Genomic DNA, 25,637 nt, shown 5'->3' with positions numbered 1-25,637 from the left:
GGAAGCTCAGTTGGTAGATGATTTAAAAAACCATAAATCAGGATTCTCTCTAACATGGGAGCAAAATTTGTTTGTTTTTCAAGCCTGGGTTTCTCTGTGTAACAGCCCTGGCTGTCCTGGAACTCACTTTGTCAACCAGGCTGGCCTTGAACTTGCAGAGATCCATCTGTTTCTGCCTCCCAAGTACTGAGATTAAAGGTGTGCACCACTACATCAAGCTGGAGGCAAAATATTTCAAATCAGGGCAACTTTTCAAAAATCACAAACATGAAATCTATATTTATCACTGAAAATTACCAGGGCCAGCATATACGCTAAAAGGGCTGACTGTGTCTCTCACGGATTTGCAGACATGGAGGGATGGATCAATGTCGGGGTGAAAGCAGAGTCCATGGAACTAGTGAGGCCATGATCTGCTCCATTCTGGCTGGGGCTTGGAGGGAGAGCTCTATGAGTATATCACAAGCAAACACTGACCAAGTCCTTATAACAGCCCTACCTTCTTCATTGTACTGCTCCCCATCCTCAGAGCCCCTTGTGAACCCAGGAGTATTAGGACAGGTCTCATTCCACAATCCTTAGCTAACCCATGGAAAAGATTCATCTGCTTCCCTCTGCCCCTACACCCTCAGGCCAACTTTCTTCTCTTCCCCAGGACAGCAGAGAAAGCCCTCTGAAGTGTCAAGTTGAGAATTTTTAGGTCCTGGAATTTGTGGTGAGTTAGGGATCAAACTGTATCCAAACCAGTGAACCTACAATATACTATATCGGGACCAGTGAGCCTACAGTATACAGTACCTGAACCAGTGAGCCTACAGTATACAGTATCTGAGCCAGTGAGCCTACAGTATACACAAACATCAGTTTCTGTAAATCTTGGATTAAGAAGGTTAGCCATCTCATCCATAGAGTTTTATGCCACCCCCACTTCCTGTGTTCCTCTGTTTTGTTTCTGCCTCTGATATTCTTGGGGCCACCTTTACAGGTGAGGTCAATATGGCCAGGATGAAGGAGAAAGAGCAAATTTTAGAAGCTGAGAATTGTGGCGTCTAGCAAGACAGATACAGTTCTGTCGTCCTGAACGTCTAACCTGTTTGTTGACTTTCTCTGCCTGTCTGGAAAGCTGAGCTGCCAGAGTGAACATTTCAGATGATAGATAACCCCAATATCTTAAGTTGATCATTATATAATAGGTGTACCAAAACATAGTATAACCCATGAGGTTGTACAACTATAATCTGTCACTTAAAAACCACTGGTTAACTCTAACAGTTATCATACTTATTCTTTTGATGAAACTGAGGCAGAGCTTGGAAAGAAATTGAGAGGCACAGAACTTTAAGGCTGAAAGGAATCCAGAAAACCATCTGGCCCAACCACTCTCCACACTCAGTAGGAAAAGAAGCTGGGGTCCAGAGGTTAGCCTGTTCTTGGCTGAATTTAGGAAGACGATCACTCAACGTAGGACTTAGACTGGATTCTGAAGGGGAAAAAAGGGATGGGGGAAGAATGTGAAAGATCAAATGGATTCAGGTAAACCGGGTCAGGCTAGAAGAGCCCACACAGTGCATCAGTCATCTACTGCTGTACAACAAATTACTTCCAGGCTTGAGTCACTGAAATAGCAAACCTTAGTTCCCTTCTGTGGGCCTGTGATCAGGAAGGGCTGGCCTGGGTGGAAGTGGCTCAGGGTCTCTCACGGACTGCTGCTGTTTGGCCATATTCCACTCTCACCTCTGAGCTCAGTCATGTACCTGCAAGCAGACCTACAGGGACCTCTCTACAGAACTGCCTCAGTGAAATGGCCTCTCAAGAGTGAGTAACCAAAGAAGGAGTGAAAGCAAGAACCGAGGGCTTTTCATGACCTACTTGCATGTCAGTCTTCTCCTTACTTCCTGTTGTGTTCCCTAGTAATGAGTCAACAACGTGTGACTCTCAAGAGGCAAAGACTGGGGTGTCTTAGTGACTTCTCTATTCTTGTGAAGAGATACCATGACCAAGGCAACTTATAGAAGAAAGAGTTTATTGGGGGCTTACAGTTTCAGAGGGCCTATGGCCATCATGGCAGGGAGCATGGCAGCAGGTAGGCAGGCATGGTGCTGGAGCAGGACCTGAGAGCTTACATCCTTATCTGAAAGCACAATGCAGAGAGAGCTAACTGGGAATGGCATGGGATTTTGAAATCTCAAACCCCATCCCCAGTGACACACCTCCTCCAAAAAGGCAACGCCTGCTAATCCTTGCCAACCAGTCTACCAACTGGGGACTAAGAACTCAACTATATGAACCGATGGAGGCCATTCTCATTCAAACTACCACAGGGGGCATAGAAAAGGCTGTAGTCCTATTTAGAAGTTAAGGGAAACAGTGTGATGGCTCCAAAGTCAAGGCTGGCTGTGCCTAGTGCTCAAGGGTCAAACAGAAGAATGTAGGGGGAAATGCCTTGAGTCTCTCATTAGCCTCATCCACAGAAAATACTTCACAGTCGTGCCCTCAGGTGTGGTGTTAGGGAAGGTTTTATTAAAGATATATCCAATGTGGACAGAGAGCAGTATAAAAACACCCTTCATAACAAATACAAGGTTGCCTTATTGTTCTTTCCGAAGCTCCAGCATACAAAGACAGGTGGTAAAGAACATGGGATACACACTGGCCAGGGCTAAGCCCCCTCCCCCCGACCCCCCCCCCCCCCCCCCCCCCCCCCGCATAAAATAGTAAAACAATATATCCTATGATAGGTAAGAGTAAATCTTAGTTGTAGGAAGGAGTTCTGACACAAAGTAGAATGAACAACAGCAAAGCAAGCATCCCAAATTTCATTAAAAAAAAAATCACTATTGAAAATGACAGCTTTCATTGATAACCACACACACACAAATTACATAATGGAAAGTGAACTAAATCAGGACCGTTATAAAAGCTTTCCAGGGCTGGAGAAATGGCCCAGTGGTTAAGAGCACTGTCTACTCTTCCAGAGGACCCAGGCTCCATTCCCAGCACTCACATCATGGCTCACAGCTGTCTATCACTCCAGTCCTAGGGAATCTGATACCCTCTTTTGGCCTTTGTGAGCACTAGACACACACACGGGGCATGGACATACATGCAGATAAACCCCACACACATAAAATTAAGAAAATAATTTTTAAAAAAAATCTAAAGTTTTCCAAACACATGAAGTGCTAAGAACTTTGAAAAAAATTCCCAAATATAAAATTAAACAAATTATAATCAAGATTCAAAGAATGGTTACAGTTTATTCTACTTGACATTGGAGAATGCTTAAGCATAAGAAAGAGATGCCAAATATGTAGAAACATAAGAGAATGTGAAAGAAGCCATGTATCTAGATATTAGAGCCAAAAACACACAAGTAGATAAAAGATTGTTATATAATCATAAAACAGTTGAAAGGTACTTTGCAAATGATTGGATACAATTCTTACCTTAAGGCATGAGTTTGCTTTTCAATAGACACAATAAATAGATGATGCTCATACCTGCTAATAATACAGCAAAACTGGAAAGTTAATTGTTGACTGTTGGAAACAGGAGTGGTGATCACTGTGTAGTCTCATCATACCCCTGTACCCTAGGTTTCTCTCTTCTTCTATACTAGTAGATCATGAGTGTGTGTGTGTGTGTGTGTGTGTGTGTGTGTGTGTGTGTGTGTGCTTTCAATATCACATTATTTAGTCCTAACAATTAAATGTTATTTATCTCATGTTTACAAATGAAAATACCACAGAACAACTGAGCTAATATTAACAGATTTATCTAGAACTGCCTGACTCCAAAATGTGGCTCTTTCCATCAGAAGTTTCTTCCATTCACTGCTGAAAAGCGCTGTCAAAGGTTTTTCCTTTTGCTACACCAGAATAACAACCACCCTTCGAGCCCAGTTATTGGACATCTTATTGGAGTGCAAGTCTCCATCTGTAGCTGTTCATTTCTCCTTTGGAGCAGGTATGAACAGCTTGAGAGAAGACACAGATGTCCTAGTTATCTTCTTAACCTTCTAACCAGTCTAACAAATGGGAAGTGCCCAAGCTGGTGACGGATGGGTGTTCCGTTGGCTTGGTTTGGTTTTTTGAGACAGGGGCTCATATAACTCATAGGTTACACCCAAACTTTCTACATTGTTGAAGATGAGCTTGAACTCCTGATCCTCTTGCTTCTACCTTGCAAGTCCTAGGATGACAGGCATGTATGTGCCTTGCTTCAATTTAGTTTTGGGTCAGGAGGAGGAGGAGTTGTTGTTTGGTTGGTTTTGGAGTTTTTCCAGACAGGGTTTCTCTGTGTAGTCTTGGCTGTCCTGGAACTTGCTCTGTAACTAGGCTGGCCTCGAACTCAGAGATCCTCTGGCCTTTGCTTCTCAAGAGGGATTAAAGGCATGCATCACCATTGCCCAACTTCAATCTAGTTTTTAAATGAACAAAATAAGAGCTATACAATATAAAAAACTCAACTGTTAAAACCATGAAGAAGGGTTCTTCAGGATGAGTAGAAGCAAATTTTTTAAAAGGAAGTCTTTTTTCTTTGGTCATGTATGGAACAGCACAAATCCCTACAATAAGGCAAGAAGCAGGGCAGAGCTTCGCACAGGGTCAGTCTCATTTAGTGGATACCCAGAGACCAGCTAAGAAAATTAAGAGCTAGGGAGAAGAGAGGGCTGTCCATGATGTGAGCTTGATATAACAGATGCACTATATATACATAGTAGCTAGTTCTATGACCATGTAGGGAAACTAAAGCTTGACTAAAATTTTCTTGTCTAGGTTCAAGAACGAAGACCAGATTGGGCCTTTTAAATTCGTGCTTATCATCATCATCATCATCACCGGCAGTAATGGTGGTGGTGGTAGTGCATATTATGAGTATATGTGTATGTGTGCATGCATGCATGCTCGCAGGGATACATGCACCACAGCAACTATGTGCAGGTCAGAGGACAACTTTCAGGAGTCAGTGCTCTCCTTTATTGTAGGTTCCAGGGATTGAACTTGGGTTGACAGGCTTCCATGGCAAGCTCTTTACCAGCTAAGCTACCTTGCCAGTCCCGGATTGGATCTTCCAGTAGAGAACATAGGTATCTGTTGCTGAGGGCACCAACAATGGCCAATGCCGGGGTCCGCTACAAACATGCTGGAGAAATCAATTAGTCTTTAGGACAAGGGTTCTCCACCTGTGGGTTGTGACCCCTTTGAGGTTGCGTATCAGATATTTACAATTCATAACAGTAGCAAAATTACAGTTATGAAGTAGCAATGAAATAATTTTCTGGTCGGGGGTCACCACAACATGAGGGACTGTATTAAAGGGTCGCAGCGTTAGGAAGGTTGGGAACAGCTGCTCTAGGAGGTAGTTTTGTAAGGGATGTGCTCATTTTCCAATATTACAGATTGCTCTGACGGACTGAATCGGGGAAGGGACAGGAATGCAAGTCCACTGGCCCCATTTTATCTTCAGGGTACCCACGATAAAAATTAACTCCTAATGTGGCATCCTTCCTCTACAACAAGGTTCTCAACAACCTACTGACTTTGACCCCAGGGACATTTGGCAATGTCTGGAGACACGTTACAACTAGTAGGAGGTAACTCCATCCACCTGGCAGGCCAGGGATGCTCCTTAATGTCCCACAATTAACAAGGCAGCTACCCCACAACTAAGGACCATCTGATCCCTAAGGCCACCAGTGCCAAGGTTTGGGACACCTTGGCCTCCAGTGCCACTGGCACAAATCTAAGCTGTCACCAAGGTAACGTTTGCTGAGAATTAAACTAAAAAATGGCAGCTGCCATTTGTTAAGCTGCTTTAGTAGGTGAAATCTAAGCACAATGCTAGCTCTGTACTAATACGCTTAATTCTTATGAAAATCTTATGGTGTGCTATTTATTCCCATTTTGCAAAGATAAAGAGGTAGTAACTTGCCCACAGCCCCATAGCAAGTAACGAAGTTCTCAATACTACCCCCCATATTGCCGTTTCCCAAACCAACAGCTTTTGTGTGCAGTAGAAGCAGTTGAAAAGTACCTTAACTGTAACGTCTGGGGACAGAGAATCCAACACCTGTGACAGAACATGGTAAGAGCGGTGGAGAGCTCTAAGAGTGTCCCTGGGGTGGGCATAAGATTTACACTCATTACTTCCAATTCCTTGGTACTTGCTTATTTTAGAAAGTCAAGGAAGCAGTAGAATGGCAGCCTTAGCATCTTTCTTGATTGCTGAACTGAAATGAAAGTGTCTGTAGAGGAAAAGTAGAATCAACAAAGCGTATGATGATAAAGGCGCAAAGCACAATCGATGTCACATTTATAAAGGATCTTTCGATCTTCAGTTGATCCCTCCATGGCCCAGCAGGAGCCTGGAGAAAGGCCATTGGATAAGAAGATGTGTTCAAGGCCACGGCGGCGCCTTATCCACGAAAACAAAACTGCTACAGACTAAAAAACCACTGGAGCATTCTCCAAAGTGACAAAAAGAATTTAGCTCAGATTTACAAAGGACTCATGGGTTCCTGATTCTCTCTTTGAAAATATATATTTCCTTATATAACCCAATGTCCTTGTCACACCCACCAGGATTAAGGCCACTCATCCAATATCCAGCTCTATCAAATTTCCTTCCTTACAGAAAAAGGGCTCATTAGGGCTGGTTTATTAAATCAGGCTCCAAACAGGGACAACACACTTACCCCCCCTCTCTAAAGTTTTGTAGAACCCAGCGCAGTCTCTCTCCCCCTTCCTCCCCCACAGGGCTGACTTACGACAGAAACTAGGTTAGCGGCTTTGGAAATGTCCCACATTCTGACTCGTCCATTTACTCCCTTGCATTGTAATTTAACTGGTTCTTTCATCCCCTGTATTTTTGGCCAATGGAAGTAGCTTTAGAGCTCAGGCCTCTCTTTCTCTGACAAGAATGCTGCACAGGGGGTACTGTGAGCTTCAGGTTCGAGACATCAAGGGGCCCATGTCGGCCTTGTTCCACTTTTAACCATGCCACACTTTATCAGAGGGCTCAAAGGTACCAGCCTAAGATCCGCATCCACCTTTCAACTAAGGCTCCTGGCTACTTGTGACCAGTCTCCTAGTCAAACTTCACCATGGGTGTAAGTGGTGACTTTCTAATTTTTTAAATTTTCTACTAGTCCAGACACATTCATTGGGCAGACTCTGTCCCTCACTGGCTGAGCCTAATTGATTTCTATGGACTATAATTTGGACAGGAAAAGCAGGACAACTCTTTTTACTCTCCAACTTTCAGAATGAGAAGAAGCCGGTGCCCTCGTTACATCCCATAGAGTTGGCTTCCAACAAAATTCAACAGTATCGAAATACGTTTTTATAAAACATTTTTAACAGAAGAGATTCTGTGAGCAACCCAGCTGAATTCTAAAGGGAGCCAGTTAGAACTTCACATTTGTCTAGTGATACCAGACGCCCAGCAACCTGGGGTGATCACGGGACCCAACAGTGTCTTCTCGAACCTTTCGTCCAGACAAGTCAGAGGTCTGTGCAGAGCCCATGGGTCACGGTAAAACCAGGGGAAACTACCTACCTGTTCCAGACACGACTCCAGAGACAAATGCCAGATGAAGACGTGACTTTTCTCTTTCCTTTTTGCAGTGCTTGAGGAAGAACCCAGGGCCTTGTGGATGCTAGGCAAACACTCTGCTATGGAGCTATTCCCAGCTCCCTGAACCTTTTTTAAAAGCTACCTTCACAGATAAAATTGTCTGTGAACATCATAAATTATTGGAAATACCCACAAGGGTGGTTGTGATTAAAATAAGTGGTTTTTTTTTCTTCTTCAGAAAAATAATAAGATGAAAAGCAGGAAGCCATAAATTATACAATGATAAAAATCACGGCAGCTGGTACAAAGTCAGCGTGAATGTGTAAAGCTCAAAAAACAGAGGATGTGAAGAATCCAAGAAAGCCTGGGATGCTAGTAAGTTAACTGTAGAGATGGCGCTCGCTTTATCTGGCAGATACCACCGAAGACAAGTGGATCTGAAAAGCACAAGCCTGGGAAAAATGTAGTGGGGCTGTCAGTAAACAAATACATGGGGATACGGTTTTCTTCAAATGTTCACTTCTTAAAATGTCTTTAAACTATAATTATTTAAATAAAGAAGTAGGCTGGTACAGGTCGGAAAAGCTACTAATCACATTTCTGAGGCTGACCTGGGACTCTGTCTTAGACACACACACACACACACACACACACACACACACACACACACACACACACGATTCATGACAACAGGGGGAGTCAGGCTGAGAGCAACTTCACTAAAAAACAGCTCGCCTGCTCCGACCATTTCTGTATCCCCACCCCTCCTCTTTTTTTATAAGGAGACCTACTTCAAAGAGAATTGATCCACAGCCATGAGAACCTGTGTCCTGGCAGGAACAGATCATCTGCCAAATAAAGCCTCTTAGGAATTCAACAGACCACAAGGAAGCTAGCTCTTGGCCAGGTGGCACGGGATGTAGTCCAGCCATTTTAGTGTATGACTGGCCAGGGAGCTGAGTGGAGACCCTCAACAATCCTGCTCCTGGCTCTCAAGCTGGCGTGCATCCAAGTCCTCCCAGCCCTGGTCTTCAGGTCTGCCCTAGGTTTGCTCCAGATGTCCTTGTCACACTCTGCTCCTGGCTTTTCCACGCACACCCCGGGTATTAACCTGAGACCACGCGACAGAAAATGTCCTACACACAGATCATTGTCTTATACTTCATTTGTAAACCTGATTCGCAAAAAAACAAATGGATTTAACTCAGTCAGTGGGTTAATTTCCTCTTTCCCATTCTTATTTTTGACTAATCCTCGAATCCTGTACCTTTCCACCTTCTTGCTACGGACAGACAAAACTTTAATCCTTCCCAGGACCCTTAGCGTGCCACTCCACTCAGGCAAAAACTCCACACATTGGGCTCCCCCGTGACAGTAGGGGGCGCTGCAGGGGCCTGCAGGAGCTCTGCTTAAAACTGATCCCTTGCGGTCTGGCTGAGGCGAGGGGGAAAAAGCTGAGAGCTCCGTCTGAAGGGAGAAGCTGGTCCAGCCTGTTACCTGGCTACTCCTCACCCTACTTCCGCCTGGGGCCCGGAGTAGGGAAGCAGGAAGTGTAGCACCCGAGGACCAAGGCATGGGCCCTGCCGTCCCCGTGGTCCTGCTGCTGCTTTTGCTAGGTGAGCCCCAGGGGCAGGGCCAAGAAGCGGGGGAAACAGAAGCGTTTGACTCAAGAAGGCATCATATGATAACGAGGATGCTACTTGTGAGTGGCATCATCTAAGAAACTCCTGCGAGATTATTGCATACACGCCACCGTTTTAATGTCGTCCCTGCTTAGATAAAGCAGTAAACAAAAGTCCTTGTCTTCATGAGACTTACAGTCAGTGCACGTATTAAAAATGTAAATTATAAAGCATATTAATGGGTAGTAAATGTTATGAAAGGAAAGGGGCATCTAAAGTTCAGGGACAGGACAGGCCTGTAATCCCAACAGTCAGGCGGGCTGAGGCAAGAGGATCACATGTTTGAGGTCAGACTGTGCTATTATCGGGAGTTCTAGGCCAACCTAGACTACATAAAACAAAGTAACAGCAACAACAACAACAGAGGTGTGCTGTAATTTTTAACAGGCTAGTCTAAAATGGCCTCTCTGAAAAGGAGTAATTTGAGCAGATACTGGAAAGAGACTGGGTGATAGTGGAGCACTTGGCTAACATGTTCCAGCCCCTGCAGCACAAGGGATTCCCCAGCTAGGGCCATGAGGGACTGAGGAAAGGACAAACACACATACACAGACACACAGAAAAGCTGGGGTTGTGTGGACTGGGCTCTCTGATGGAGAACTGCAGCATGTTTATTATATACAGCTGAACAAGAAGGCGGGGTTATTACATACAGATAAGCAAAGAGGCGGGGTTATTACATACAGATAAGCAAAAAGGCGGGGTTATTACATACAAATAAACAAAGAGGCGGGGTTATTACATACAGATAAGCAAAGAGGTGGGGTTATTTCATACAGATAAACAAAGAGGCAGGGTTATTACATACAGATAAACAAATAGGCGGGGTTATTACATACAGATAAACAAAGCGGCAGGGTTATTACATACAGATACACAAAGAGGCGGGGTTATTACATACAGATACACAAAGAGGCGGGGTTATTACATACAGATACACAAAGAGGCGGGGTTATTACATACAGATACACAAAGAGGCGGGGTTATTACATACAGATACACAAAGAGGCGGGGTTATTACATACAGATAAACAAAGAGGCAGGGTTATTACATACAGATAAACAAAGAGGCGGGGTTATTACATATAGATAAACAAAGAGGCAGAGTTATTACATACAGATAAACATAAGAGGTGGGGTGTACAGTATGAAGCTGGATGGAGGAGGCATGCTTAGCTGATTTCCTAGGAGCAGTGTTTGTTGGAGAGCATTCTTCAAGCCATACAAATTAGTGGGAGGAAGCTACAGTGGACATTTTCTGCCCACACTGTCAACATCCACACATGAACCAGGGGAAGGCTCTGCCTTCCCTCTGAGCCTCACCCCTAGGCTGAGGTGGAGGGGCTTTGCCATTTCCCCACAGGTCTGAGGCTAGGGTCCTTGACATGGTCATGCCCATGTCAACAGTATGCATTCACTCAGGACTTCATTCACTCACGGCTTCCTCCACTCCCTATAGGGAGGAAGTCTTCATGGAAATGAGCAAGTTAGATGAGGCCCTGGGAAACTCCATGTCAGGCAGAGGAATGTGGAGGTACTTCTGGTATAATAAATAACTTGTTATTTCTCTGGTCTACAATTGATTAAAAGAAGGCTATAGTGTCAGTAGCAAAGACGTAAGAGGTAGCAAAAAAGATATATAAATATTGTAAAAGGACAATTCAGTTAAAAAAAAACATAAAAATGAACAGCCTATAAATCTCAAAAGCATCCCAGGGCATCACTGTATTACAACTGAACATACTTGATTTTCCTGACAATGACCCTGAATCATCAAGTAAAAGGTAAACTTCGGTTGCTATAGGCAGGTAGGTATAAAATTATCAAGAGCCCCGGTAACTGGTAGATATTTGTAAATTTTAGCCTTACCACCAGTCTGGAAAGCTTTCTGTTCAGTGAGCTTAAGTATAAGATGTGTTACTATGTTAATAATGATATGGTGTGTTTTCTGTAGGGTCTTGCCAATACTCTTTTACCAAAAAGAAAAGTTTGCAATTAGGTAAGTAAGCAGTCTCCACCCTGGCTTGGGACTGCTGGGTTTGAAACTAGAATTGGGGGGTAGGGGTGGCTGGAGAGATGGCTCAGTGGTTAAGAACACTGGCTGCTCTTTCAGAGGACCTATTCCCAGCAGCTCACAACCATCTATAATTGTAGTCCCATGGGATCCGATGCCCTCCTCTCATGTGCAGACGTACCTGCAGATGAAAACACCCATATACATAAAGTGCACAAATAAGTAACTTGAAAAAAAAAACAAACCTGGAATTGGGAAGCTTAAGGAGTCTTAGGGAAGGCTTAAATCCTAAAAAAAGGATGAGGTGGGAGTTTGGGGACAATGATTAAAATGGAGACCAGAGGTTGAACAGAACTCCTAGTCTGCACAGTTCCTTCTCTTCTTTGTCTAGTGTGTGGACGACCTGTATACCATGGACGTATTGTGGGTGGCCAGGCTGCTGCCTTGGGGCGCTGGCCTTGGCAGGTCAGCCTGCAGGTTGACCAGACCCACATTTGTGGAGGTTCCCTCCTCAGCGACCGCTGGGTACTGACGGCAGCACACTGCGTAAAAAAGTGAGTTGTAGCTGGGAGCTGGCACACAGACGGCTCTTCCGGAAATGGTTGAATGGCATCATGGGAACCGATAGGCTAGCACAGGTGTTAGGATCAGCAGGGCAGCAGGGAAGCCCTCGTTGTCCCGGAATGAACACAACCAGGGGACGGGGTGTAGACAGTTCCCTTCCATTGTGCTAGCTCACTTCTGAAAGAAGTAGCCAGTTCCCTTCCATTGTGCTAGCTCACTTCTGAAAGAAGTAGCCAGGGGTTTGTCTTGAGCTTTTGGATCTCAAAAAGAACCTGAGCTTTCTCAGAGCCATTGTGTGAAAGCAAGTTGTCATGTGGTGAGCACTATGTGAAACTGGATCCTCCCGAGGACTCCAACTCAATATAAGTGAGCTGGAAACACTCTCCCCCAGCCAAGCCCTGAGATGACTGCAGCCCTCCCTGAGATGGCCACACCTGATCCCCAACTCAAAGAATCTGAGACACGAACATGTTTTCACGTACACCACAAAACATTGTCGTAACTAATTGTGCAACGACGGATAACTAAGATGCATAGAAGTCAAAATAACACGCTTTTTCATGAACAACTGTGAAAACTCAGGAAAATGGTACAGTGACTTCAAAATGCTGAGGGAGAGTTTCTTCCTCACCCAGAATGGTATATTCTACCCATATACAAACTATGAATCAATAGGGTATAAACAGACCTTTACAAATATTCAAAGCCGCAAAAACATTACCACTCACAGATCATGGGAAGGGAGGAACAGGGAAACATGGATCTAGACAAAATGGTACAAGGGGATTCTCAAGAAAATCATAAATATTGTAAAGGTAAGTCCAAGATGAAGCAGGTGCAACAGACCAGGACAAGAAGGCCAAAGGCCAGAGAAGCAGGGTGGGTGGGGGTGGTAACAGACTGCCCAATGGTACTGCCTGGACGTACTGAGAAGTTTGTATTTCTAGCAGAGAGCTTGGGGGACAAAATGATGGATCTGTGATGGGCATTAAGAAAACAAAATGAGCCGGGCGGTGGTGGTGCATGCCTTTAATCCCAGCTCTTGGGAGGCAGAGCCAGGTGGATCTCTGTGAGTTCGAGGCCAGCCTGGTCTATAGAGTGAGATCCAGGACAGGCACCAAAACTACACAAAGAAACCCTGTCTCAAAAAAAATCAAAACAAACAAACAAAAAAAAAACAAAAAACAAAAACAGGCCGGGCGGTGGTGGCGCACGCCTTTAATCCCAGCACTCGGGAGGCAGAGCCAGGCGGATCTCTGTGAGTTCGAGGCCAGCCTGGGCTACCAAGTGAGTCCCAGGAAAGGTGCAAAGCTACACAGAGAAACCCTGTCTCGAAAAACCCAAAAAAAAAAAAAAAAAAAAAAAAGAAAAGAAAAGAAAAAGAAAAAGAAAACAAAATGAGAGGACGTTACTAACTTCAGGAAAAGCCAAGGGTTTTATGAGACACGCAACAGTCTAAGCCGCAGTCCAGGAGGTTACACAGGGACAAGAGAACACTGATCGGACCGGTAGGAAGAGGGGGTGAAAACCAAGCATGGACAGAAGCTTCACGGTTTTCTACTGTTGTAATGAAGTCCACGGCCCAAATCAACCCAGTGGGGAAGGGCCGGTTTCAACTTACAATTGTTCTCCATCACGAAGTAAAGACAGGACAGGAACTCAAGGCAGCAACTGAGGCAGAATCCAAGGAGGAACCCTGCTCAGTGGCTTGGCCCCAGCGCTTGCTCAGCCTGCTTTCTTATACCACCAAGACCTGCCCTGGGGTCAACTGAGAAAATGCCCCCGAGGCTCGCCTACAGACCAATCGGATGGAGGCATTTTCTCAGTTGAGAATCCTCTTCCCAGATAACTTCAGCTGTGGAACAGTGAGATGTGTAAGAAAGCTCAGGGCTTACCCTCTGCGTTAGGAACTCAAAATCCAAAAACATTGTGTGGGGGTGGGGGGGGGGGTGTCAAGAAAGAGCAATATACAGCATTTCTTAAAAATACCAGGGAAATTATTTATCTGAAAGAGCTGAAAGTGACACACTATGCATAGTGTGGACTGAGAGCAGTCTGCCAAGAACTTAAGTTATTTATTTTGTACATCTTATGAGACTACCTGACACACTCACACACATACACACACACACACCACACACACACACTCACACACACACCACACAACACACCACATACACACCACACACCACACACACGCACACGCACACCACACACACACAACACACCACATACACACCACACACCGCACACGCACATGCACACGCACAACCATGGAGAATGGAAGAGGTTAAGTGGGGAAAACCAGGGAGAATATATAGGGCAAATTCTGACCACCCGTGTATAAGGAGAGACCACAGGAAGAGAAGCCAGGACAGGGCGCAGGAGACTGGAAAAGGACAAACTAATCTTAGCTCAAGATTAACTGAGCCCTGGTGGTGTCATCCTTTCTTGGTCGGAGACTTTGGGCTATAGATAGGCAGCTTGTTCTGATCTGCTGTAGGCCAACACGTTGTTTTCGTGATTTTCCCCTGTCTTTTCCCCTTAGGACCTGGTATGCTCTTTTCTACACTGTGTGGCTTGGATCCACTGATGTAAACTACTCAAGTAAAGGCAAGGAATACTACGTGTCCAGAATCGTCATCTACCCCAAACGGGACGGTTTTTTAGACGGAGACGTTGCCCTGCTGAGACTGTCTTCCCGGGTCACCTTCACAGATGTCATTCTGCCCATTTGCTTGCCCAGGGCCTCAAAGCAGCACGCACTCCCAGCTTCTTGCTGGACGACTGGATGGGGACAAAATAAGGAAGGTATGGGAGAGATGGGTGGAGAGAGGGATTGACTGATGAATTAATTAACTAATTAATTAGTTAAGTTAGTTTGTGTAGCCCAGGCAGGCCTTAAACTTGCCCAATAGCCAAAGCTAGCCTTGACCTCATGCTCCCTTATCTCCTGGAATTATAGGTGTATGCCACCGTACCTGGTTCTAGCTAATATTTTTCAACTAGATCAAAGCAATCTACAAGTCTTCAAATAAAATATCCTTTTGATATTTACCTGTTTGTTTACTTTTATATCATGCCTAGAGTCTGACTAGAACTGACAGAGCAAATATTAATAATTTAAACACAGAATTACCTCTCCTTCAGAGACTACTAAACACGACTTAATGTTTGGAGAGTCTAGGTTTTTTTTTTTTTTTGGTGTGTGTATATTAATTTGTTTATAAAATGCGTGTTAACACTGTTCCAGAATGAAGTAGAGATATGACAGGAATTCATCTGGAAGCATAAAAATGAGGAGGAAAACAATTTTAGAATAATTTATATTACCTACACTTTGACTTAATCAGAAGTTATCTGAATATTCTTTATTAGAATGCTGGCACAAACTGAAACAATTCGAATTCATTTATTTGGATTTAACCATCTCAGACCTTTCCATGCAAGGAAGGTGGCTGGAAGGTGGCTGATTCTGACTGTGGCCCTGTCCACTTTCCAGGTTGTTACAATCGTGCATTCCTGTCTTCCTCTGCAGGTCATTACCCCTCTACCCTCCAAGAAGTTGAAGTACCCATGGTTACCAGAGAGGCCTGCGAAAAACTGTACAACCCTATCGGTGCTTTCGTCCCAGAACTGGAGCAGGTCATCAAGGAGGATGCACTCTGTGCTGGCGATATTCGGGAGGAGAAGGACAGCTGCAGGGTTAGTGTTTGCTCTTGAGGCACTCCTGTGTACCTTCCTTCCTTCTAGGAGATCTTACTGTGGCTCTAAGTTGTTTTTATCTGTTATTAACAGTAAATTATGACCCAAGCTATGATGGTTCTGACAATAATTCTTGAGCTATGTTGGACAAACCAACTGACCTATATCAATATTTAAATTTATTTTACTTTATTTTTGAGATTATAATTACATCATTTCCCCTTTCACTTCCTCCCTCTAAACCCTCCAATATGCCTCCTCCTTGATCTCTTTCAAATGCATAGCCTCCATCTTCATTTCATGGTTGTTACATATGTGTATACACACACACACACACACACACACACACACACACACATTCCTAAATACATAACTATAACCTGCTCAGTCTGTATAATGTTACTTGCATATATGTTTTTAGGGCTGACCATTTGGTATTAGATAGCCAATTGGTACGCTCTTTCCTGGGGAAGACCATATCTCTGCCTCAGCATTCCTTGGTTGCCTACAGTCCTTAGTGTAGGGCTGAGGCCTCCTGGGCTTTTCCCTGTCCACTTTGGCATATCTGTTGTTGTCTTTGTTCAGCTCGCATTTGGGCAGTCATGTTAGTGAGACCCCGTGTAGCTTCTGACATTACTAGGAGACATGGTCTCACAGCAAACTCCTGGAACCCTTGGCTTTTAAATAATCCTTCTGCTCCTTCTTCCATAAGTTCCCTGAGCCTGAGATGTGGGAGTTGTATTACAGATATATGCCTTGGTACTAGGCTCCGCAACTCTGTGTTGTTGTTGTTTTTCATGTGCATTGGTGTTTTGCCATGGGTGTTGGGTCCCCTGGAACTGGAGTTATAGACAGTTGTGAGCTGCCATGTGGGTGCTAATAATCGAACCCAGGTCCTCAGGAAGAGGAGTCAGTGCTCTTAACTGCTCCAGCCCCCACAACTCTGTATTTTGATTGTTTTTTCTGTAATGTTGGGCTTATATCAATTTAATTCCTTCAAATATAAAACTATTGATCTAGACCAGTGGTTCTCAACCTTCCTAATCCTGTGACCCTTTAACACAGTTTCTCATGGTTCCTTATGGTGAACCCCAACCATAAAATTATTTTTGTTGCTACTTCCTAACTGTAATGTTGCTGCTGTTATGAATTATAATGTAAATATCTGATATGCAGGATAACTGATATGTGACCCCTGTGAAACGGTCCCTTCAACACCCCCCAGGGGGCTTGACCCATAGGTTGAGAACCACTAATCGAGACCAATGTAGCCACTTGTCAATGTCACACTGATGGTGTCTGGACCCAGATAGGTGTGGTGAGCTGGGGTTTGGAACGGGGCAAAAATCTTCCTGGAGTCCTACGCCAACGTGACCTACTGTAAGTGTTATGGGCGGGGCTTAAGCAGTGGTTAGAGAAACTCAGTTGTAAATGTCAGTTCTATAAACAAGAGTATCTCAAGTGAAAAACCTAATCTCTATTTTAAGAGACTGGGAAAGGAGGCTGGACACAGCGCAGTCATTTCAGGGCCATGGTTTCAATTTGAGCATTGAAGAGGAAACCCGGAAGGAAGGAAACAAGGGAGAAAGATGGCCACTAAAGAGAGAGAAAAGGGGGAGGGGGCAGGGGGGAAGGGGGAGAGGGGGGAGGGGAGAGGGGGAGGGGGAGAGGGGGGAAGGGGAGAGAGGGCACAGTACTGGGGGTTGGGGAGCAAACTAGACCTGGGAAAAGAACAAAGAAAATAAGGATTTTATTTACTGAAGCAGAGAACAGAAAGACAATAAAAAGTCAACAAAAGCCAAACTTTGTTTTAAAATCAAATTGGAAAAAAAGATAGCGAGACTGAGAAGTTAATAAGCTGATACTAAAACTCATATAGAAATTCAAGTGGCCCTAAACAGTCTTGAAAAAGAAGAACGAAGTTAGAAGACTCAAACTTTGATTCCAAAGCTTTCTACAAAGTGACAGTAATCAAAACGGTGTGGCCGAGCATAAGACCAGACACACACAGTGAGCTGTGAACAGCATTGTATCTTAAAGCTGTTACAAAACAAAGAAACAAAACAGGGAATAAATTACTAATGACTGTCATTTCATTCCATAGAAGAAATGAACATTTAACACTAAAAAGACAACAAGAAGCCATGGAAAAACAGGAGTAGTGTATTACACAGAGTAAGTCTTGCTCTGTAGTGAAAACCTTAATGAGAAACGTCACATTAATTTTCCTTTGCTTTTTCATGGTTGATCAGATGAATATTTAGAAAGGACCAATGTATTTTTCTAAGGTCCCTGCCAATTTCACATTCTGTGATTCCAGAACTCCTGTGAGCTCTCCCTGAAGCAGTGGGAAGTCCAACTCCCTGGCAGCTGCACAGCTCAGTCCAGATCCGGTTCTGAAGAACTCTCCATCCCTCCTGACTGATAACAGTCCCCTCCCAACCCACCAGGCCTTCTCACTGCTGAGCTCTGGCCTTTCTGTCTCCCTTAGGGCGATTCTGGAGGGCCTCTTTCATGTCACACCGATGGTGTCTGGACCCAGATAGGTGTGGTGAGCTGGGGTTTGGAATGTGGCAAAAATCTTCCTGGAGTCTACGCCAACGTGACCTACTATCAAAAATGGATCAGGGCCATTATCTCAAGAGCTCGGGGCTTGGGTGGTGACTGTACTTACGTGACTTCTTGTTTCCTACTTTCTCTGGCTCTCCTGGGATCCTCCTGAGCCTTGGCTCTAACAAGATACCAACAGTATATAGAGCTGATGCTGCTGAGGAGCTAATGGGATGGGATGTGTGGAGAATAAAGCCTTGGGCAGAGAAATCATAATAGAGTCACTGAGATTCCTGGATGACTAGCTTCATGATTTTGTTTTCAAGGTTCTTGATTTCCTTATGTTTTATTGGTTGGAAGGCAAACAGCTAATAAACAAGGCTACCACTTCTCTGCATGGTATTTTTTTTTTTATTTTTATCCCAGAATAATGTATGTTATGAGGGAGGAAGGATTCTTTCTATGAATAAATATTTGTGAATCTGAGTTAAATAACTACTAGAAAATCAAAATAATGTAAGGGAGGGTATTCAAGGAACTCTATAGGGGTCTATTTTGAACCTTACCTGCATCAGGGATTTCTTACCTACTCTGTATTTTTTGCCTCCTCTATCATCCTTTGTTTCCCTTCTAACCCTCTTCTATCCCTCCATCTGTAATAAGGAGTGCGTATAAGCAGCTTTGCTCTTTTAAAATTCCTGTGTGGTTTACTACTACAAATATTGTTAGGTTTGGCAGCACAGTCTCTAATCACAGCACCTGGAAAGCAGAGGACAGCAAGTCTGGGGCTAGCCTGTGCTACATCATGAGTTTGAGGCAAACCTGGGTTACAAAGCAAGACCCTTTCTAAAAAACATAGATCAATCAACTAAATGGATTAATGCTATGAGCCCAAGCCCTGAGGTCTCAGGTAAACAATCTTAACCTACCAAGGTTCCATAATGTCTGCTTTATAATAAAGGCCTTCAAATGTTCAGACCGAGGAAAAGAGCCTCTGCCTTTAGACTGCAGGAGCTCAGAACTTCGTTCTGAATGGACCACAGTCATTATCTTTCTCTTTGATTGTAGGCTGAGGCTTCTGTCCCGCTAGCCATTCTCAAGTAACCACACAGAGGCTTAATATGAATTATAAATGTTCAGCCAATAGCTCAGACTTGTTACTAGCTAACTCTTACATTTAAATTAACCCATATTTCTTATCTATGCTTTGCCATGTAGCTCATGCTTGTTAGCTCATTTTCTACATGTCCTGCTTCCTCAGGGGCTGGCTAGTGTCTTCTGACTCCCCCCTTCTCCTTCCCAGCATTCTCAGTTTGGCTTTCCCATCTACCTATATCTTGTCCAGCTACTGGCCAGTCAGCTTCTTTATTAAACCAATCACAATGACAAATCTTCACAGTGTACAAAAGGATTATTCCACAGCACTTGATTTTTCTGGTGTAATTTCATTTATACACCTTTGAGCCATCCTTTATTTCTCATTTAATTTGTTTATTGTATCTATGCCTTTTATAGTAAATCAACTTTCAAAAATAATTTTTTTATAAATAAATACATTAAAGAGGAGTGAGTATGAAAGCCAGGCATGGCACATGCTTATAATCCCAGTTCTTAGGAGGCTAAGGCAGGAGTTCAAGGCTGGTGTAAGCTACAGGGACAATGTCTAAAATGAGAAAAAGAAGAAGCAGGACCGTGTGGGTGGACTTGGAAACTTAAGATCTGAGCCAGCAGGATGGCTTGGCAGGTAGGAACACTTGCCACCAGGCCTGACGACCTGAGTTCAAGCCTTGGGGCGCACAAGGTAGAAGGCAAGAGCCAACTCCCAGGAGCTAATCCTCTAACCTCCATATATACACACAGCACATGCACTCAGCTCCCACACACCAAATAGATAAACACAGCTTAAACGTTCTGAAGACTCTGCTAACTTTGAATCTTACTTTTGCTACAGCGTCCTAACTGGTGTTTCCATGTCCTTTCCCAAGCTATAACTTTATACCCAACTCCCGATTCTCCATAGCATTCACCCTGGTAATTTTAAAATAAAAAAATACTTTTAATACCTGCCTCCCGATTTCTCCTGCTCACAGCACGCTGAAGGTATCTTGTTCAGTATAGGAGAAAAATCCTTCACATGGTCCAGAGCCCTCAAACCTGGCCCTAGGAGGTTTCAGCCTCCTCTGACGTCACTCTACCTCCTGTCGATGCCCAGCCTTCCTCAGATGCTCCACATGCCCCTCAGCACAGACTTTTTGCATCTTCTCTTCCTTCTCCCGGCTGCCCTTGCTTGGTGAGTTCTTACCATGACTTCCAATCTCAAGCTACCCCCTCACTTTCTGAAAGCTGTGTTGGCTGGCTCTCCTGGCCAGAACAGATCTTTATAATAAACATTTACACAGCACGATGGAGCCCTCCTTCACAGAACTCAACACAGCACTTACCTAACGTTTGTTTATGTAGCTGTATAATTATTGTATCTGTCTTATCAAAATGGAAGGAAGGAGCGTAGGAATTTTCATTTTCATCTACAACTGTATCCCAGCCACGCTAACCATCTGAATGAAGGGAAGAATGAAAACCACCCGACTGATTTTTGTCATCCCCAGCTACACTGTGAGAACTTGAGTATTTGGTCTCCTGAGACAACCCAGAATCCCATAGAATTCTTACACTCAGGTTTCCAGATACTAATTAAATAAAAGGATGAAAGGAGGAGATGATGCTCCTCCTGCCCGGCCATAACACACAGAAAGGGAAGATTACTAAAAGCAGGGGAGCTATATACTTATCAGATGCAAGAACAGAAGCTAAGGCTGCTCTGGATCACAACACGGCTGAGGGAGAAGGAAACAGGAAAGCTAGACTACCACCGAGGACCAGGGCGGAATAGAAAGTACAGGTGTGAGCCAGAGTCACAGGGCAAAAAGGACATAGGTCAAGACCACCAAACACTGCTTTCTCAAAATGGGAAGCAACTTACCCCCCCCCCCCAAGCCCCCTGCTGCCCCCAGCATAGGATCTGGCAAAATTTTCTCATAAACCAGGAACCAAAACGTAAACCTTTAGCGGGTGCCGGGTCCAAGCGGAAAGAGGTCTATCAGAAGGGCCCTGTCACTTGATAGGACGGAGCAGGAATGAGAACCTGACTGGACAGCAGCCAGGTGTCTTGCTTAAGAGATAGACTCGGAGCCGGGCGGTGGTGGCGCACGCCTTTAATCCCAGCACTCGGGAGGCAGAGCCAGGTGGATCTCTGTGAGTTCGAGGCCAGCCTGGTCTACAGAGCAAGATCCAGGAAAAGGCGCAAAGCTACACAGAGAAACCCTGTCTCAAAAAACCAAAAAAAAAAAAGAGATAGACTCGGTCCTGGACAACATAGCAGATTCTTCCCCTGAGGAAGTCTGGAACGAGTCAGAGTGTGCACCTGTGCATTGAACAGTTATCGAGTGCCCACCACGTAGTGGGCACCAAATCAACAGCCGAACCTGCGATACTCTAAGCCTGCCTTGAAGGAGTTTACAGCCTGGTGAAGGAGCAACATGAAATGCAAAAGAAACACACTGAGGCCATGTACAAGGAAGTCTGATGGAGAAAAATCAGACCAAAGCATCAGGTAAGAGTAACGTGTTGTTTTTCTTCCTCTCCTGCTTCGAGTCTGCACTGCCCTTATAGCTGCCCGTTTACCATGGTGATCTGAGAAAGCCCCAGCATGCTTCTTACACTGAATTAAAATCTAGCATTAAGACACCCACCCAGAGCAGGTTCTTGATCCTTCAGCCCATTTCCACCTCATGGCCTTATTGTGTCTGCCCTCCGTACCTAAAATACCCTTCTTTTGTTCATCTCAATGCACTTATTTCTGTCTACTGCTTAGAAAAGGAAGCAAAGAACACCGACAGAATACACTCAAAGCACCATAGGGATGGTTTTTTTAATTTGGTTTTTTAGGGCTTGGGGTGTGGCTCAGTGGTAGAACACTTGCCATGATAAGCAAAGCCCTGGATCCTATCCCCAGCACCATCGAAGAAAAATTAACAGTCGATGGATGAATCGCAGGGCACATGAGTTATACCTCATTAATGCCACTTTCTAAAAACGAACAGGGAAGTTTATCTCCTGCTTCACGTCAATATCGACTTGTCTGTGATATACTTGGGGCTCTCTAAACATCTGAACAATACTTGTGATTGCATTTCAAAACAAGACTCAAAGTAATTATATACATTTTCTGTTTCAGTTGCTAAAACACAAAATGGAAAGCATAACCCAAGATGTGGGGTATGGAACTTGTTAATACATTACTGAGGGGGAAAAATCAATAGATATTTGTATTCACAAAACTAAAATGTCAAGCAGTTACAGGCAACTAATGCAGTCAGCGCCACCACACTGGCAGACTGAAGGAGGGATAAACAAGGGCATCTTTATTCTCCGCTCTGGGAGGGCTCAGCACAGGACTTCTGATTTAAAATCAATTTTAATTTGCAGAATATGTTACTTCTTGGAATGTCTCATTTTCATATCTGCTACCCTTCATTTTCAGATGTCTCGAGAAATTTTAATTAAGGTAGGATTTTAATAAATAAAAATCGCTGAAAATCTAGTAAACATCTTTCCCCCTGAAAAGTGGGAGGGGAAAGTGTATAGTTAGTGATATCCAGGTTTTTTTCTTGGTAGCAAATAGACTGCTTCAAGTAATGACCTAGTTTTCCCCTCGATTCCATTAAGCCATCCAGTTGTCCTCCCACACGTGGGGACATTACAGAAAGAGCTCGCGGAACAGGACCGGAAGCCTGCACGTTGCTACTGTTTCAGTGGTGACCCTTCACTCCTCCAGATGCTGTTCTGTGGATACTACCGCCAGCTCTCCGTCAAATCTGACAAAACACGCTTTATTTACATAATAGAAAGCAGCCATCTGCAACTTTTTTTTTTTTTTTTTTTGAGACAAGGTTTCTCTGTGTAGCTTTGCGCCTTTCCTGGAACCCAGGCTGGCCTTGAACTCACAGAGATCCGCCTGGCTCTGCCTCCCGAGCAGAGATGGCTCAGAGGTTAAGAGCACCGACTGCTCTTCCAGAGGTCCCGAGTTCAATTCCCAGCCACCACATGGTGGCTCACAACCATCTACAATGAGATCTGGTGCCCCCTTCTGGCCTGCAGGCATCTGCAACTTTTTAAAACACACCCTTTCTTCAGGAAGGGGAGGGAAAGAGTTGCTCAGATAACCAGAGCTTAATTTCATCCTCTATTCCCAATAATCGAGAGGAAATATTCAACCAGATGAGCAAAAAAGACTGAAATCTTTCATGCAAACCCTAACTGCCTTTCAAGACTTTCAAGATCATTATCTTTAATCAACACAAATTCTCTCCAGTGTCTCCTGTGATGTAAGATTTCACTTCCAGCTCCACATGGCTGAAGGAAAGTGATGGAGATCTAGTCCTGGGGTACCGTGTGTGCCACTTAATGAAACACACAGTATAGGGCTGTGATTAACTCAGAACACCCAAGAGTGGAAGGCAGGGGCAGGGAGCCAGCCTGGGGATCCAGGATACTTCTGATATTCAGTCTGTGTTTAGTGGAAATTAGTGAACAGGATCAATCTGGACAGAGCTGGGTGGCAGTGAAAAGACCACGTCTGATCAGCTTTGGATGTGACCTGGGAGTGGTAGGAGTAGGTGTGATGTCGGGACAGGAGGATGGGAGAGAAAGAAGGGAAATTAGGAATGACAGGTCTCACAGTCACTGGTCTCCTGGTGAGTGTACCATTAGAATCAAAATGAGGGAGGAGGAGGAGAAATGGATTTACCGTGCTATCAAATCAGGCAACAAGATGAGTAATGCCTCCCTCAAGGATTCCCACGTCCTAATCCCCACAACCTATAAATATGTTTTCATACATAGTGAAAGGGGTTTGCATATAAGATTAGGTATCACAAAATGGGGGAACTATCCTGGGTTATGTAGGTAACCCAAAGTAATGACAGGGCATATTGACATTAAGGCAGGAGAATTGGGGCCAGAGATGCTCGTGGGACACTGTGGTAGTTTGAATGTAATTGGCTCCCATAATCTCACAGGGAGTAGCACTATTAGGAGGTGTGGCTTTGGTGGAGTGGGCATGGCTTTGTTGGAGGAAGTGTGTCACTGTGGGGGTGGGCTTTGAGGTATCCTATGCTCAGGATACTGCCCAGTGTCTCAGTCAACTTCCTGCTGCGTTAAGATGTAGGACTCAGCTATTCCTCCAGCACCACGTCGGCCTGCACACTGCCATGTTCCCCGCCATGATGATAGTGGACTGAACCTCTAAAACATTGTGAGCCCCACAATTAAATGTTTTCCTTTGTAAGAGTTGCCGTGGTCATGGTGTCTCTTCACAGCAATAGAAACGCTAAGACAACATCATGACACAGAAGATGTCGTCGTGATGTAGAACCAGAAAAGCAAAGATGTTGCTTTGGAGATGAACCGAGGAACCATGAGCCAAGGAATATACTTGGCTCCTAAAATCTAAAAAGTATGATGGTGCACACCTAATTCCAGCACTGTGGAGGCAGAGGCAGGTGGATCACTGTGACTCAGAGGCCAGCCCTGTCTACACAGTGAGTTTCAGGCAAGGGAGGGCTACACAGAGAAACCCTGTCTCTAAATAAAAAGTAAAGCGATGGGCTGTCTGTGGGCCTACAGATGAACTATCACCCGCCAAACACTCTTTTTAGTGCAGGGAGAGTGATTCTAGACTTTGAACCTCTAGAACTATACAATCTTAATTTTGTGTTATTTTAAGCCTTTAATTTGTAAATCATTACAAAAGCAATAGGAAATTAATAGAGATAGGTGTAATTTGAAGGGCCTTTTAGTTATCCCAGCAGATGTGCCACAATTCAGAAGGAGGAGCAGGGGCAGAGAAATAAGAAAGATCCTTTCAAATTATGGACTACCTTCTCCACACTGCCAACACCGTACTGAAAAAGAAAACGCACATTCACATATTTTTCTTAGGATTTTCAAAATATTCGAGCACCTCTGTAAGCACAGAAAGCCATAAGTGATGGCCAAACAGCCTTTCCCGGTGTCCTGGCCTCCGCCTCCTGAAGAGGGGGAAAGTCAATGAGCATTTAATCTAAAAAAGGAATCATTTTCCCGAATTCTGGCTATTGAAAGAAAACCAGACTTCACAGATGGGACCGACGTGGAAGGTTTAAACCTCTGGGCACCACAGCGTTCCCACTGCGGCCCCCTGAGCTGGCTTGAGGACGTGGCTGTTATGCCACGATTCCTTCTGAAATACTGGAACAAACAGTGCTCAACTTTTAAAACTAAGCTTCTAAAAACCGGTTTACAACAGAAATCTGGGATGCAGCAACTATTACGATTCAGAATTGGTTAATGCCATTAAAAATTCTATATCGATAGGCAAGGCTGGGAGAAATGACAGCAGTTGTTTGATCAATATTTTCGACCATTGAGTTTGGAATAATAAAAACATTTGGCTCTGGGAAATTAAAATACTCATCAAAGGCAAGCATTTGGATTTTAGGAGAAAT

General features: G+C 44.3%; 2 protein-coding genes across 4 annotated transcripts in view; one reads left to right on the top strand and one right to left on the bottom strand.

Moving 5' to 3' along the window:
* The window catches only part of Sh3d19 (SH3 domain containing 19), a 165,032-nt gene that overhangs the window by 123,036 nt on the left and 16,359 nt on the right, over window positions 1-25,637 (bottom strand). The window lies entirely within an intron of this gene.
* Window positions 9,152-14,937, top strand: Prss48 (serine protease 48). The gene is made up of 4 exons (XM_052730224.1): window positions 9,152-9,194; window positions 11,215-11,259; window positions 11,666-11,828; window positions 14,387-14,937. Exons 1-4 carry the CDS (start codon window positions 9,152-9,154, stop codon window positions 14,679-14,681), a joined length of 546 nt encoding a protein of 181 aa, XP_052586184.1. The 3' UTR covers window positions 14,682-14,937.

The sequence above is a fragment of the Peromyscus californicus genome, unplaced genomic scaffold (genome assembly GCF_007827085.1).
Source record: "Peromyscus californicus insignis strain IS unplaced genomic scaffold, ASM782708v3 Scaffold_9__1_contigs__length_137607984, whole genome shotgun sequence".
NCBI classification, from domain to species: Eukaryota; Metazoa; Chordata; class Mammalia; order Rodentia; family Cricetidae; genus Peromyscus; species Peromyscus californicus.
The sequence above is the reverse complement of the archived record's forward strand: the minus strand, read 5'-3'. Positions and strand labels throughout refer to the sequence as shown.